Source organism: Eleginops maclovinus, chromosome 23, assembly GCF_036324505.1.
Source record: "Eleginops maclovinus isolate JMC-PN-2008 ecotype Puerto Natales chromosome 23, JC_Emac_rtc_rv5, whole genome shotgun sequence".
Lineage (NCBI taxonomy): Eukaryota > Metazoa > Chordata > Actinopteri > Perciformes > Eleginopidae > Eleginops > Eleginops maclovinus.
In genome coordinates, this window is record NC_086371.1 from 7,175,179 (window position 1) to 7,190,254 (window position 15,076).

A 15,076-nucleotide genomic window follows, 5' to 3' on the forward strand; every position below is an offset into this window, starting at 1 on the left:
CGACCACAAAAACGTTATACTGTACTATTTGCATAACACAAGTGAAGCTCCAGCCAAAAACCAGGGTGAGCAACGTGCTGCCTGGATATACAATATGACAATCCTTTTCATGCAACACACACACACACACACACACACACACACACACACACACACACACACACACACACACACACACACACACACACACACACACACACACACACACACACACACACACACACACACACACACACACACACACACACACACACAATCTAGAAATGTGCAAATAAATGCACATACACACAGATTGCTCCCACACAGTGGAGGAAATTATTCCCGGAAAGCAGGGGTGATTATTGCTCTAACAAGACCCCCGGGATACTCTGAGTGGGGGATATGGGAGAGAACAGTGTGAAAAAAGGCTGAATGTTAAGACCAGGTGTGTGTGTGTGTGTGTGTGTATATGTGTGTGTCTGTGTGTGTGTGTGTGTGTGTGTGTGTGTGTGTGTGTGTGTGTGTGTGTGTGTCTGTTTGTCTGTCTGTAAACATTATTGTGCGTTGCGCAAAAGAAACAGCAAGTGAGTGGCTGATTCATAATGATTGACAGGTTAAATGTGTTTTTTGTTTTATTTACTGTGTGTGAACTTGTGAATTACTCCATGCGTGTGAGTGTGTGTGTGTGTGTGTGTGTGTGTGTGTGTGTGTGTGTGTTTGAATGCTGATGACTCAACCCCTCTTGTCTTCCATGTCTGTGGGTTTTCAGTTGTGCTAAACATCTCTTAAACCAAGCCAGAGAGTCAAAACAAGGACCTCACATTCTGTCACCAAATAAACACCGGCCGTTACCCCAACAACAACAAACCCCATTGTTTCCGGGCTTTCCAGGCACATTGGGTTAACATATGGCGGCCCCTCTGTGGCCTTTAGCATCTCGACATTCACCCTGTCACCAAAATCAAAGTGTTCTGTCTTACTTCCAGTTTCTGCTAGAAAGTTCAATGTTCGTTGGCTTGAGTTCATTCTGGCTTGTAAACCTGCTTTTGGATGATATTTCTTTGCAATGAAAGTATGTGCCTGCATATAAAAAGGATTAAAGCTCTTTCACAACCTTCATTCATATGAAACACCAGTGAGGTTAGTGGGTACAGCCAAGGGTAAGTATAGCTGATTCAAGGAGCACCATGAGCAGCAGCTTACGAAACCACACTTTCATTCTGCAAAAGTCATCCAATCAATTGGCTGTTCAGCTTAAGTTGCATTTGAAGGTAAAGGTAAGCAAGATAACGACCAAGAGGAATCACAAAGAAGGCTTTCCAAATGTTTTTATCTTCAGCTCATTATTTCAATACATGGAATAATCAGTGTTGGGGAAATATTCATAACTTCATAATAAACCTTCGGTGTTTGCCATCAAGTTCCAGCTCTCTCGTGTTCTCATTGTGTCTCGACTCCATTGCTCCAGAACTTTCCATTACAATCAGATGAGATGAAGAGGCAGTAGCTTAGTCCATTGGGACTTTGTTTGAGAACTGAAGGGACCCTTGTTCAAATTCCCCAACCGGACCAAGTACAGAGTGGACTTCTACATTGGGAGGGGCCAGTTTGTCACCTTGGAATGGCCATGGTGCCCTTGAGCATGTCACCACACTGTATATATACCCCTGCCACTAGGGAGGATGGGTTTACAGAGTCTAAATTTCACTGTGTTTCTGGTGCTTTGTAAATTTGAATCCTCCTTTTTCTATGGCCATCTGGTATTAAGCTAAGAAGTGAGCAAGTGTGTCCGATATTGGTTACAGGTGTGCTGCTTAAATTAATTTCCAATTTGATTGATGATAGTGTTTTTCCTAATGCTTCAGCATGATAAAACCTTGATGTATAATTCAAGAAAAATTAAGGTCTCAGATGAACCGATGATAGTCCTCTTTCAGGTTTTACACACTAGGAAGCCAGCTTGAAAGCCAGATGAAGCGTATGAGAATGTTAACCCCTCCTTTGGTGATTTTATTATATCCGTTCACCATAGTTATGTCAGCTGAAATATATAGATTACTGACAGACCTCACAGCTTCCAACCACAATATGTAACAACATCCTACTTCAGTTGCAGCAGATACATGCCACTTGCCTCTTTGGCTGAGGTCCTTGTGGTGTAATCTCCTAGGCTCTCCCCTCTACAGGTTTTTACAGCTTCCGTTATAGACATCATAGAACTGGTCGTTTCCTACACAAACACATTATATTCTCAGACTGGGTACAGCGTGTTTTTAGATCAAGACCTGCCTTTACGTTTTGAGTCATATGCTAAAAACATAAAGCACAAATTGGCAATCGTTCAACTGGGGAAGTTGTGCGTTGCCACAGAAACAGACAGTAACAAAACAATGCAAGCAGGGAACATGGACAGTGTTTGTGACAGTATGTGACATCTGTTTCTGGATCAACAATTCCAAACAAAAAGGAGAAAAAGCAGAAAACACGAAATTGACAAGGGATAAAATAATAGGGATTTGCAATGCACATCACGAATCACCTTAAGCTCACATGGCAGAAAAGTCCTACAAGTTAGGGCTGCATCTGAATATTATTTTCATTATCGATTAGTCCGACATCATAGACGACGTCTATAAATTTACAGAAAATAGCTAAAAACACTCCAAGTCTCTCACAGTCCAACTTGATGTCTTTAAGGGTCTTGTTTTGTCATTAAAAAACCCAAATATATTAGTTTGTTCACACTATGAAAATAGGAAAAAGGCAGTTTAACTATTGTACAATTAGTCCATCAACAAAAACAAATGATTAGGTGATCAAAATAGCGATTTCTGTTCATTGGTTTTTCAACTAAGCATTTGTGCTCTACCGATAACGGCTCAAATGGAGTTAATAAACATGTTCCAACATTGGCAGCTCAAGTGGACCTTGAGTGGGGACTGTTACCTTCTAACAGTGACACTACTACCACTACTGTTATTCCTATCATAATAATGCCATTGATCCCTGATGGGCAATTCCGCAACTCATGGGTCGGAGTCCTGCATCACCGAAACAGATCAGGACTTGGTTTGAATTCAGGGGACTGATCCAGGACACACAGATCTATGCACACACAGAAGAAAATATGGGCTGTTTTTTTATAGTCAATATGGCACCCCACTGCTTTCTGACATGATAATAACTGCAAATCCACCTAATGAATTAAAGCAGCAGAATTCTGTGTGCCAGGAACCCAATCTGAAAACCATCCAGGCACATCGTCCAGGCTGCTTCCTTTTCTCATTAAGCTCAACCACTCTCAAGAAACTGAATAAAGTACCAGCTCTGTTTGTTGTGCAAGAGCTACCAGGACGGTTATGAGTTTACCTTCCCTTTCCAAATGCCACTGAGGTATAAACAATATATCCTGGAAATTGAGGGAGGTTCATTTAGGGCAACTGGGGTATGTGTGTGTGTATATATATGTGTGTGTGTGTGTGTGTGTGTGTGTGTGTGTGTGTGTGTGTGTGTGTGTGTGTGTGTGTGTGTGTGTGTGTGTGTGTGTGTGTGTGTGTGTGTGTAAGTAACAAACATGACCATATGGAAATTATTAGATGTGGGCTGATTCAGCATGTGGGCAATTATTTTCATTGGCATGTGTGTGGAGTGTTGTCTGCAATCTCCAGGTTCAGTAAGTCAATTACCAGGCCACAGAACCCCAAACACACACAAACAAACACACAACTAGCCTCTATAACTTGTCTGAGAGATTAAAGACACACAACACAGGATCCGAGAAAAAGCAGCAGCTGTTATCATGGCTGCCCGTAGGTGTGTTAGTCACACATCACACAATGTAAAACACTCTGAGCGACACTGCCTCGTCTGTTTATGTCCAGCCTAACCTGGAGTTGTCAACCACAAATATGACGACAAACACTTCCTGTTTGTAGCCATGGGTTTTTGTGAGTTTGTTTACAGTATTTCTTGTGTTTTATTTTGAGGAAATGTGTGATGAAAGCTGAAAATTACAGCTTAAAAGATGATAAATTGCCTGGAAATGTGAATATAATTGAATGCATTACTTATTGCATCACTTTAGTGGCACTTTGTATCAATTGAAGGGGGGTTGTTACCAGTGTTGGGTGTAACGCGTTACAAAAGTAACGGAGTTACAGTAATGTATTACTTTTTGATGTAACGCAGTAATATAACGGGTTACTTCTGAAATTTGGGTAATATAATACCCGTTAAAAATTCTCAGTAATGCAGTTACAACACATTTTAACCCGAAATGATGTGGTGTTTTGTTTCTAAGAATTCACAAACGCCGCGAGACATTCCGACACCAGAGAGATAATTGTGCGAGTAGAATAGTAACTCAGTAAGCCTTTTTACTGTGGGTTAAGACGGCTGCAGAAACAGATTCGCTATGGAGAGCTGCAGGCTTACAATGGAGAGCTGCAGGCTCACAATGGAGAGCTGCAGGCTCACAATGGAGAGCTGAGGCTCACAATGGAGAGCTGCAGGCTCACAATGGAGAGCTGCAGGCTCGGAGAAAAGAAAACAAAAAGACACGGGCAAGCCTAAGCAACAGAAGGTAACTTCTTCTGGGTCTGCTGCTTGAACCCAGAGAAGTTAAGAGACTTGTGACAGTGTTGAAGATATGCAGCCTCTGTCCTCTGTGGAATCGCCGGCTTTTAGAAAGCTTGTCAGCCAAATCCCCGTTAACACACCAATGACAAGGTGAGCTAACGTTGCCATGGAGACTCGTTCATATGCCGTGCAGAGGCTCCACTAACATGTTGTTAATAACAAACAGCGACGTAATGCCAGATATATAGATAGATAGCTTTAATTATTGAGCTGCAATAAACTACATTATAGCATTTAAAGCCCTACTTTTGCGGTTATTTTGGTGAAAGTAACTCAAAGTAACGCAAAAGTAGTGTGACGCATTACAGTTCAGAGACAGTAATAATGTAATGTAACTTATTACTTTAAAAAGACAGTAATAAGTTATATGTACTGTATTACATTTTGGAAGTAACTTGCCCAACACTGGTTGTTACTAGGGGTTAGAAACACCAGGGTTCCCATAATAAGATACTATCGCGATATGGCGCATTTCTGTATCTATTATTTCCCTCACCCCTAATAACCTATAATAAGCTGCCTCTCATCCACTTTAACTAAACTGAGTACTCTGCAGCAGATACTGTACATAGGTTTTTAGTATATCCAGATTTAATGTAAATAATGTTCCATTTCTAAACGTATCTTCTGTGTGCAACTGTGTCTCTGTAAAAACGTCAAAATTCTGAACATTTCTGAAGAAACTCTAAATTCTGAGAATTTGTAAAACTGTCAAAATTGTGAGAATTTCTAAAAAAGTCAAAATTCTGAGAATTTCTGAAAAATGTAAAAGTTCTGAGAATTTCTGAAAAAATTCTAAATTCTGAGAATGTCTGAAAAAAGTCGAAACTAAGAATTTCCTAACCCTATCATGATACTATTGCTAAGTATTGCGGTACGATATATTGTCGGTATGGAGCATTTCCGTATCGATTATTACGTCTGTTTCAGGCCCCATTTTGGCCACTGTCATGACTCAAAAGAAAACATCTATATCATGAGGACGACTGTTAGGTAGAGTGGTCGCCTCTTGAAAATATAATGTGCTTTGAGACGTTGTAAAGGCTGGAGAAAGCGTATATATAAATAAAGTCAATTTACCAACAGTCTTAGGCTCATTTCGACCAAAGCATCTGCAGATTGAGTGAGATTTACCTCTTCTTCTTTGCATAGGAAGAGGGAGACAGACCCGTCGGAAATCTGTACAGTACTAAGTGCCTTTTTCTAGTTGCTAATTGGAAAAAAAACGCCAACTGGGGCTCTTTGAGGTTGTGACATACCTTATTTTTTCCGTATTAAAGTGACAAAACAATGACTTAATGAAGTGAACTGCTGCCAGGATGATAACAAATCGAATCAACTATGGAGTTTAATTTGGAAACGGAATAAATCACTGATTTCGTCCTGTGAAAATTCAATTAAATTAGGGTTTCACCTGAAATGTACAAGGTTTCTGCTTAACCCTGATGTAGTGACATCAAACACATTATCTCCTTATTATATAAAGGCAAAGAATTCCTCCGTATTTTTGTCGGACAATACCTTAACTAGCTTGATGAGGCATAACATCAAAGATGTTATGCAAACTGACTTTGAAACAGGCAACATAACTTCCTTCATGAGGTAAAAAAACAGTACTGGGATCCAAAAACATTACCAAGAGACATTAAGGGAATTCTAGAGATACATTATGAGCCTCAGTTTTCATATATGTAGGAATATACAGTATCATACTGTGACATGACACTACCCATGGTGCTGCACAGGACCCCTGTCAGAGCATCCAGGACTGCTGAACACATTAGTCAGTTAATGGGCTACTTAAACAGAGAGAGAGGCAGAAAGTGGAGGAGGGAGAGCCAAAGTCAAAGGCCATGAAGGGGGCAGGGGAGTCACTGACAGGCAGATCGAGAGTATTGAAAGAAAAGTGAAAAAAGTTGAAGAGGGGAGTGGAGAAAGAGGTGGAAGGAGTGGGGAGTGAGAGGGGTGAACCTCCTGGAGGACATAAATAGGCGAGAAAAAGACTTGGAGCTTTGCAGTCTCTACTTGCGACAGCCACCGCCCTCCTCTCCCCCTCTCCTCACCTCCAGCCCTCCTCTCTACTCATCTGCTGCAACCATCCATCCACCTGGAAGCCTGGGCAAAAAGAGTGAGTAGTTTCTTCACCACATCTTCATTATGTTTCCCAGAGACAGCACTCAGATCTTTATATTTAGGGAAATGTCAGCTGATGTTGTAAGTCTACCAAATTTGCATGAATAATACCTGGAATTATTATATAATGGTAGAATGTAATGCAATCATATGAAGAATTCTAATTGCAAAAGCAAACCCACAAAAATAAAGTCTGAAACACAGGTTTTATATGGTTGCAATGTGTTTAATTTAGGGAGAGTATTGCTGCAGTGGGATGCAAATATCTGTTAATGCATACTGCCCTTTTTTCTTACAATATGTAAACTGCACTTTAATAAAACATTTTAAAAGATTAAATTGGGAGCAAATCTTTGTCCACATTTACTAACTCTGCATTAAGCAGCATTTGATATCGAGTGTTCTACTTAACTAAGAAAACTACACATTAGCATATTTGCAAGCTGCTCATGTAAATTCCTCTGAGAGGCAAAGATCTGTGCTAGGATGTGCTTCATAGAAAAATGAATTTCCCCCTGGGGAACACTTAGCTCTTCATTAGTCAGGCACTCTCCACACATATTCATGAAACACTCCTCAATAATACAGGTAAGAGAGAAGGCCCTGAGAGAGAAAATGCCAAACTAGTGAAAAGCCATTGCAATAGTCCAAGGAGGCTGCAGGATGAGTGCCATGTAGCTCCCAATCCTGATATGATAAATGAAGTTAGGAAAGTCAGCTGGATTTGTTTTATTCTTTAGAGCTCACCAGGCTGTAACCACAGCAACAACAAACACCAAACTTCCATTATTTGTTTCTCCATTACTGTAAGATCTACTTCTGCCAGACTGTGATTGCTTAACTGATTTTACAAGTCTAAACAGTGGAAAAACAGTGAGGGATGCTTAAGTAAGACATTCTCTCTCTGACTCACATGCCCCGCTTGTTCAAACTTGTTAAACTCTGCACTGATACCACAACAGACGCTTTTCCATTCCACCAAGTCAATTGTGTGTGGTAGTATATCTGACAGGAAAGGAAGAAAAACTGCACATATCCATCCAAAATAAATGAAGTAGACTAACTCTAAATCTTTTACAAGAACTCATTGTATTGAATCCCATTCATCAAGAAACACTGTACAGTATAGCAGACATTTGAAAAAGTTTACACCTTGAAACATTTGCAGCTTGATTACTCATCTTGATAGTAATGTTTTTTCTCCTTTCTTTGTCATTCATTTCCATCTTCAGGTCATTTATCCTCCCCAAACAAACCCCACTACCATGGAAACCACAAGGAACACCCTCTCCATCCCTGAGGCTCTCTACCACCTGATCCTCATGATGCTGACTCTGGGTCAAGGCGTTCACTCAATGCCCGTCCCTACTGACGTCCCCATGTGCACGGCCTCAGAAACAGCCCAGTACAAGCTAACGTTTTCTGGCAAGTGGACCCAGGCCGCTTTCCCTAAACAGTATCCCGTGTACCGACCCCCTGCTCAGTGGTCCAACCTCATCGGTAAGTGACTAACTGGAATAATATACTGATTGTGTAACAGTGAGCTAATGTAGAAACTACTTTTAGAGACATATGTAATGACAGAAGAATGTCCTGTTCGGTCAGTATACAGGAAGTTAAAGGCAAAATGTTGTTGCCCTATTTGTTATAATTGGGAAATAATAAATGTTTCTTCCCATTGAATGCCAATGATTTTCCAAATAAGACACAGACATCACAAAGTATGGGTTTGGCAACTTGTCAACAAATAAAAAAATCTCTTCTGTTGCAGAGATATATATGATATTATTAATACAATTTGTATTTGTTGTAATTCAGATTATTGCAGACTAATACCTCTGGAAACAACTGACTTCCTTTCCCCCTCTCTCTGCTCTTAGGGGTGACCCACAGCTCCGACTTCCACATGTGGCAGCGTAATGAGTTTGCCAGCAACGGAGTGAGGGAGTTTGCAGAGAAGGGCGAGGCCTGGACGCTCATGAAGGAAGTGGAGGTGGCCGGTGAACGCATCCAAAGTGTTTATGGGATCGTCTCAGCTCCCGCTGTCGTGGGAGGAACGGGCCAGATGAAGACAGAGTTTGAGGTCTTCGCCAGGCACTCTTATGTAAGTCTGTCAACACCAGGTTTCCTTCAATCTGGCTCAGGGAATCAGGTACAGAGACCCGTATGACAGGTCAATATAACAAGGTGATGAACTGTTTTACTTAACCATCGTTCCTATCAAATATAAAGATATTTTAATACCAGTTCATGGATCACGCAGACTTGTAGTTTTAGCATATTATAAACAGATTTTGTAGAAGTGAATATCGAAATAATTGTAAGAATGTTTGTATTGTTGAAGCAATCCATTCCACTTGCAAAATTCCTAACCGATACAACTTTGACCCACCTAATTTTTGAGCAGTGTACAATTATTTTTGGAGTGTATTCACTTTTAATTACCCAAGCAATTGTGAGTAAAAAAGCCAAATCAATAAAAAAGGAGACCAATATTTTTAAAAACATATTCAGCAAAGTAATAATTCACAATAACGTTAATTGACGATCATTAAAAAATGGATTACATTGTAAGAAAGTGGTGCATTGTTCCTTTTTGAGCAGGTTGTTGCAGAAAAACGGTTAATGCCACAATAAAAACAAAGAACAGAGCGTCTGTTTCCATATGCTGCATCGTAAAGAGAGCTTCCAAAATGTAGCAAGTTTAATTTATGTCTCTACACAGTAAATACAACTCTGCATGATTTGGCAGTCAAACGTTCTACTGATGAGTCTCAGGGTGGATCATAAAGTTGGGGGCATGTCTGACCAAAAAAAATGTTAGGCTTGGACGAAGAAAGGAGAGTGAGGAGGAGACGCAAGTGTGGTTTAGGAGGTGAGAGAAATGGAAAAAGGCCAGTTGGAGACAGAAGAAACAAACTGAACTCTGTTGCTTACATAACCACACTTGTGTTTGGGGGTGGGTGAGTTATTGGACTACGAATGGGGCTGAAGACTACAAGTCTGAAAATGAAAAATAATCTGGTGTTTGGAGATAGAAAGAAGTGAGTTTACCAGACCTCTATAGCCCACTCCTCGTCTGGGCTTGAGGCCATCGGCTGAGTAATCAACTGCCAGTATAACACCAAGCCCTTGGAACCAACCTGTAGGTTTATTAAATTGCATTGTGGGTAATGTAGGCTGCAAGTTTTGACAAGAAAGTTGCATCATATAATAAAAAAGATCCTATCCCTGATTCTGTTACATTGTTGTTTTTTAAAAACTTTTTGTAAAAGAAAAACTGTCCATCTTGAGTCTGAAATTGATATTGGGAAGCCAAACTGAATTTCTGGCTGAGTTTATATTAACAGGAGAGTAATGAATATGTTGGAATAATCTGGCTTATAAAGTCCTAATTTTATTGTAACTTCCACAAGAATTGAATTATTTCTATGAGTTATGTTGCTGTTGTAAACGTTTTTTCCTCTGGCTTTAACCCACTTTCTGACTGATACAACATCAGGTAAAATAGTTATCAAAGGACAAACACTTAGATCAAACCCTACACTTTACATTAAATAACAACCATATTTCATTCTCCTTCCCACCTCTTCCTCCCCTTCTGTCCTCATCTCCAATCGCTCACTCCGACACACCTCCTGATTTCCCTCTCTTACTCCTTCCCCCTCCCCACGGTCTACTATCTTCTCTCTTTCTGCAGCTGTCGTTCCTCGTACGTCTCGTTCCTAGCCCTGACTGGTTTGTGGGAGTGGAGAGCTTTGATCTGTGTGACGGCGACCAATGGAAAGATAATGTGTCGCTGGATCTTTTCCCGTACGATGCAGGAACTGACAGTGGGTTCACCTTCTCCTCCCCAAACTTCGAGACCCTCCCACAGGACAAAATCACACAGGTGGGTCATCCTGAGCCAAGTGCAACATCCGTGAATCCAACAGGCATGGTGTGAACAGGAACATGAGGTTAACATGATAACACCAGGAACGCAGGAACATTAGTGTGTGTGTGTGTGTGTGTGTGTGTGTGTGTGTGTGTGTGTGTGTGTGAGTGTGTGTGTGTGTGAGTGTGTGTGTGTGTGAGTGTGTGAGTGTGTGTGTGTGTGTGTGTGTGTGTGAAGAAAATGTAAATGAAATCAGTTCAACAGAAGATCAAACAACTTATAAAGCTTTGTTTGTCCTATTTATCAAGTGACAGATATTGTTGATAAAGTTAACATCATAATTCGACAATCAATGGCATGAGAACTTTAGTACTCAAAATAATCAACACAAAAAGATCTTATATGCAGAAAAGCACGCCTCTCTTTGATGTTATCCAAAAGATTTTACTATGAATATTGATACCTTCTTTTATCTCCAATGAATCCACATATATTCACTTATATTCCTTGTCCACATCCCGTCCACAGATCACATCTTCCTTCCCCAGTCACCCTGCTAACTCCTTTTACTACCCCCGCCTGAAGCACCTGCCGCCAATTGCCAAGATGATGCTGACCAAGATAAAGAAGACCAATCAGATCATCAGCCTGCCTGTGGAGCCCACTGAGTCCAACCTACTGCCAACAGGAAACGAGATTGAAGACAAGCTCATCAGTAAGTCTGAGGAGGAGAGTGGCTTCTTGCACCAAAGTGACGATGAAATACAAACCAGGGAGTCTAGTTGAAGTTACAGATGATTCATTTAAGGGATTTTATAACACTAAAAGATGTTTGCAGATGTTTTATGAGAAAGGAAATGCGATCAACAGGGTTTAGTAAACCCTAAAAGTACATACAACTCACTTTGTTCGGAAACACTGAATGTATATGATAGTAACAGACCTAAATGTCCAACAGAAAAACGCATATTTGAATATCTTAACCATGCACATAATAAGTTAACACAATATAATCAAAGGGTTTCTGTCCTTTTGCACTGATCGATTAATCTACACACTCAAAAGAGATTAAGTGGTGCATAGAACAGATGTAGGTGTTTGGGTGTAAGTCTTTTGCTGACTCAATTGCTTTCATTTGGGAACCATTACAGGGCCACACACAAACTCTATTACTTCCAACCAAAATGCAAAGAAGCCAGTGAAAGCAGGGCATCAGAAAATTCCAGAGGCACATCTGGCATCCAGTGGAAAACATCTTAAAATGAGAGAATTAATAAGTGAAAGAGAGAAATTCTGTACAGCAAGGTTTTGGTCGCGACCCAAAATAGGATCCCACACGTTTGCTTTAACTAGATCTGGATCCATTAGGTGAAGCTGTGTTTATTTAATGTTGGTTCTCAGACTGTTAAACATTAAGACACACAGATTAGTGGTTACTGTAAAAAAGAAGCCCTACTGCAAGTAAGGAAAGAAGGAGAAGTAGGAAAAATGAAGACGGACAGTGTGTGAGACTATACAGTAAAGCCAAACAATACAGTGATGCACTCTAAGGAGGGAAAAACAACCTTTTCTAAAAACATATCTTACCACTGGAAGTCTAAACAGGTTTTTGTGGCAGGGAAAGGGAGACAGATAGAGTGTCTGACTGGCAGGCGGTTCGATGTTCAGGATAAATGCAAAGGCTTGACTCAGCATCAAAGACTACAAGTCTGTTCCCCTGACAACCCATCAACAAACAACAGAATGCAGCCAGGAGCCTGTCGGGGTTTCCTGCCTTGATCCCAATGCGACATCTTACCCTTCTGTCTGTTTATCTTTCCCTCCCTCCATTAGTCCCTCCGTGTCTTACATGCTTATAACAGATTAGAAATCACCTGTTGTACATTTCATCTTTGCGATACAAAAACATAAATCATCTTTGGGTCTTACATCATGTTATCATGTTTTCCTTTTTAGGTCCTTAATGGACACACAAGATGAAGGAGATTTCATTTGCTTGTTCCATCCCTCCTTCCATCCACGTAGCTTCCGTACCGCCTCCCATCCTTCTGCTTTTCTACTCTTAACCCACAGCTGAATCTGTGATACCAATCAGCTGTAAGGAAGCTCCCAACAAGGAGCACGGAGGTATCCCGGCAAGTTCAACAAGTTGGAGAACGAAAGCATAAAATCAAGAAAGACGTAACTTAAGAGTTCAAGATGAGCTCCAATATATAATAATAATCCCGTATTACAGTAAAAGTGCCTTTTAGCAAGGCTCTAAATCCCTATCTGCCTGCAGGTTCTTATTAAGCCCTTCTTTTTACTGTGACGCAAGTCACAACTGTATCAAAAAAAGAATAAAAATCAAGCATGGTCAGCAAAAAACTAATTCAATAAAGGTTAAATTACATAATTAAACATACCTCAACACTACCACTGCCAAGACTCTATAAGGGTAGCTTTCCGTTCATAAAGAGCTGCACACACAGCATACCACCATTCCTTGTTATCCGTTTAATTAATTTATACACTTTTACAACAAAAAATAAGGGTTGAATGCCAGTATGTTGCCCTTTTATTTCTCTTCATTCCATTCAAACGTATTAAAGAAACTCACACAAATCAGCCAGACTCCTTTTAAAGTTTGCCTTATTTTTTAAATGTGTATGTCTATTCTGTTTACCTTATCTGCACTTCAAAGATTAAGGCTTGTATGTCATATGCACACGAGATACAGTGTAGAAAAGGCACTTTACTTCTGCTGTTGTAATAATGTAAATGTGACAAATAAAGGAATTCTGATTTCTGAAAGAGCTAGAAAACAATGAGTGCAAAACAACAAACCAAGTCTAAATGTTAATGTGATTATATTTCCCTCCCTCTCACTGCAGATACCCCTCTGGACTGCGAGGTGTCAGTGTGGTCTCCATGGGGTTTGTGCAAAGGCAAGTGTGGAGACACAGGCGTGCAGCACCGCACACGCTATGTCATAATGCACCCGGCCAACAACGGATTAGCATGCCCCCTGCTGGAGGAAGAGAGGAAATGCTTCCCCGACAACTGTTTATGACTAAGCCAGGAAAGGCGGGAGAAGAAGGAGAGGAGAGAGAGGAGAGAGAAGAAAGAGAGAAAGGGGAGGAAAGGGAGGAAAGGAAGAAGACGGAGAAACAACAACAAAAGGGCCGCGCTGTGTTCACATGAGGCTTGAATACCACGAAGCAGACTCCTTTATTTCTGCCCTGGCTTTGCCCTGCCTGTGGAAATGACTAATGTACTGATTGTTAAAAAGCAGAAAATGTCTCTCCCTGAAGTCACTTTGATGTATCTGACAGCACTAGAGAGGTGTAGTTTGGTTAAATAGCTATTAGACACCAATTCTGTTATGACAGATTATTTAATTGACAGAGGATCGTACAATATTGTTTCAGCCATGAGCTAAAAACACATGTTTGCATTGTAATGTAGTTTAATTGGACATCTCTGAAGATCATAGATCATGTGTTTGCCAACAGTGGAATTATAAAACCAAGGAGCTTCCATAAAGCAGATTTGGAAATAAATCCTTTAAATAATAATTAAGATCTAAAAATCCCTACATCCAAGAAATACGAGACAACAAGACGTCTAGATTGTTCCGTTAGTAGAAGTGAGTCAGATGAATCATTCTCCCCACATTCAAAACCACATTTTTAAAAAGTCATTATGTTTGTTTGCCTTAAGACAAACAGTATATTTATTGACAGGATTTTGACCTGTAGTGTACAGTATATCAAGTCGGAAATTATAAGTTGTATTCCTCTATGTTATTGAGATATAAGTCCATTGCTTTTGTAAAAAATGCAAAAAAATGTACCAAAAAAACATGTTTCTGTATGATCAATAAAGTGTAAATACATCATAAGATATTGTGATCTCATTGATTTCGGTTTCTTCAAGAAAGACACAGCTCCTAGATAACCACAATAACACTTGTGAGTTTAATGCTTCTTTAGGGCCCTTTGCTCAGTGCAGTGTTTGACCTTTAAATCTGAATCACACATTTGGGCTCCAGGGCAATATTACTAACACTGCGGTTGCAGGATCAAATTGAATCTAGGGGGAAAAATCTACTAACTGGAGGACCGGAGTTGAAGCCTGATGTTGGCTAACATTCACCCTGATGAAGTGTTGGTCATAAAACTGATGAATGCGCTCAACTATTTAAAACCGTTCACCAAATGTTGATTTAGCCCACAAGGCCTGAAACCTCACACAGCACACTTCAAGCTGTGACGTCCAGTGCAGCACATCCCACTCTAAAGCAGGAGATACGTTTAATAGGCAGAACAGAGAGCACCTACACTTATAGTGACCCTTTTTTTCAGAGGTTTCTTGGCAGGATGGCGACAACACAATTTGAAATGGACCTAAAGTTCGCTTCTTCAGTGAACAGCAATAAGAACATCTGGTGCAAGAGGAAGCGCCTTC

The 15,076-nt window shown here is 40.4% G+C and overlaps 1 protein-coding gene across 1 annotated transcript; it reads left to right on the top strand.

Moving 5' to 3' along the window:
• The first annotated feature begins 6,620 nt into the window (after nucleotides 1-6,620).
• On the top strand, nucleotides 6,621-14,512 carry spon2b (spondin 2b, extracellular matrix protein). Its single transcript, XM_063876576.1, has 6 exons — nucleotides 6,621-6,745; nucleotides 7,983-8,250; nucleotides 8,631-8,854; nucleotides 10,451-10,642; nucleotides 11,156-11,342; nucleotides 13,501-14,512. Exons 2-6 carry the CDS (start codon nucleotides 8,016-8,018, stop codon nucleotides 13,677-13,679), a joined length of 1,017 nt encoding a protein of 338 aa, XP_063732646.1. The 5' UTR covers nucleotides 6,621-6,745; nucleotides 7,983-8,015; the 3' UTR covers nucleotides 13,680-14,512.
• The last annotated feature ends 564 nt before the right edge of the window (nucleotides 14,513-15,076 follow it).

What these genes read in the sequence shown, in the direction of transcription:
- spon2b (XM_063876576.1), top strand. Translation starts at nt 8,016, where the DNA reads ATGGAAACCACAAGGAACACCCTCTCCATCCCTGAGGCTCTCTACCAC. An exon ending in TCAGTGGTCCAACCTCATCG is followed by an intron (nt 8,251 to 8,630) that starts GTAAGTGACTAA and finishes CTCTGCTCTTAG; the next exon opens with GGGTGACCCACAGCTCCGAC. An exon ending in GATTGAAGACAAGCTCATCA is followed by an intron (nt 11,343 to 13,500) that starts GTAAGTCTGAGG and finishes CTCTCACTGCAG; the next exon opens with ATACCCCTCTGGACTGCGAG.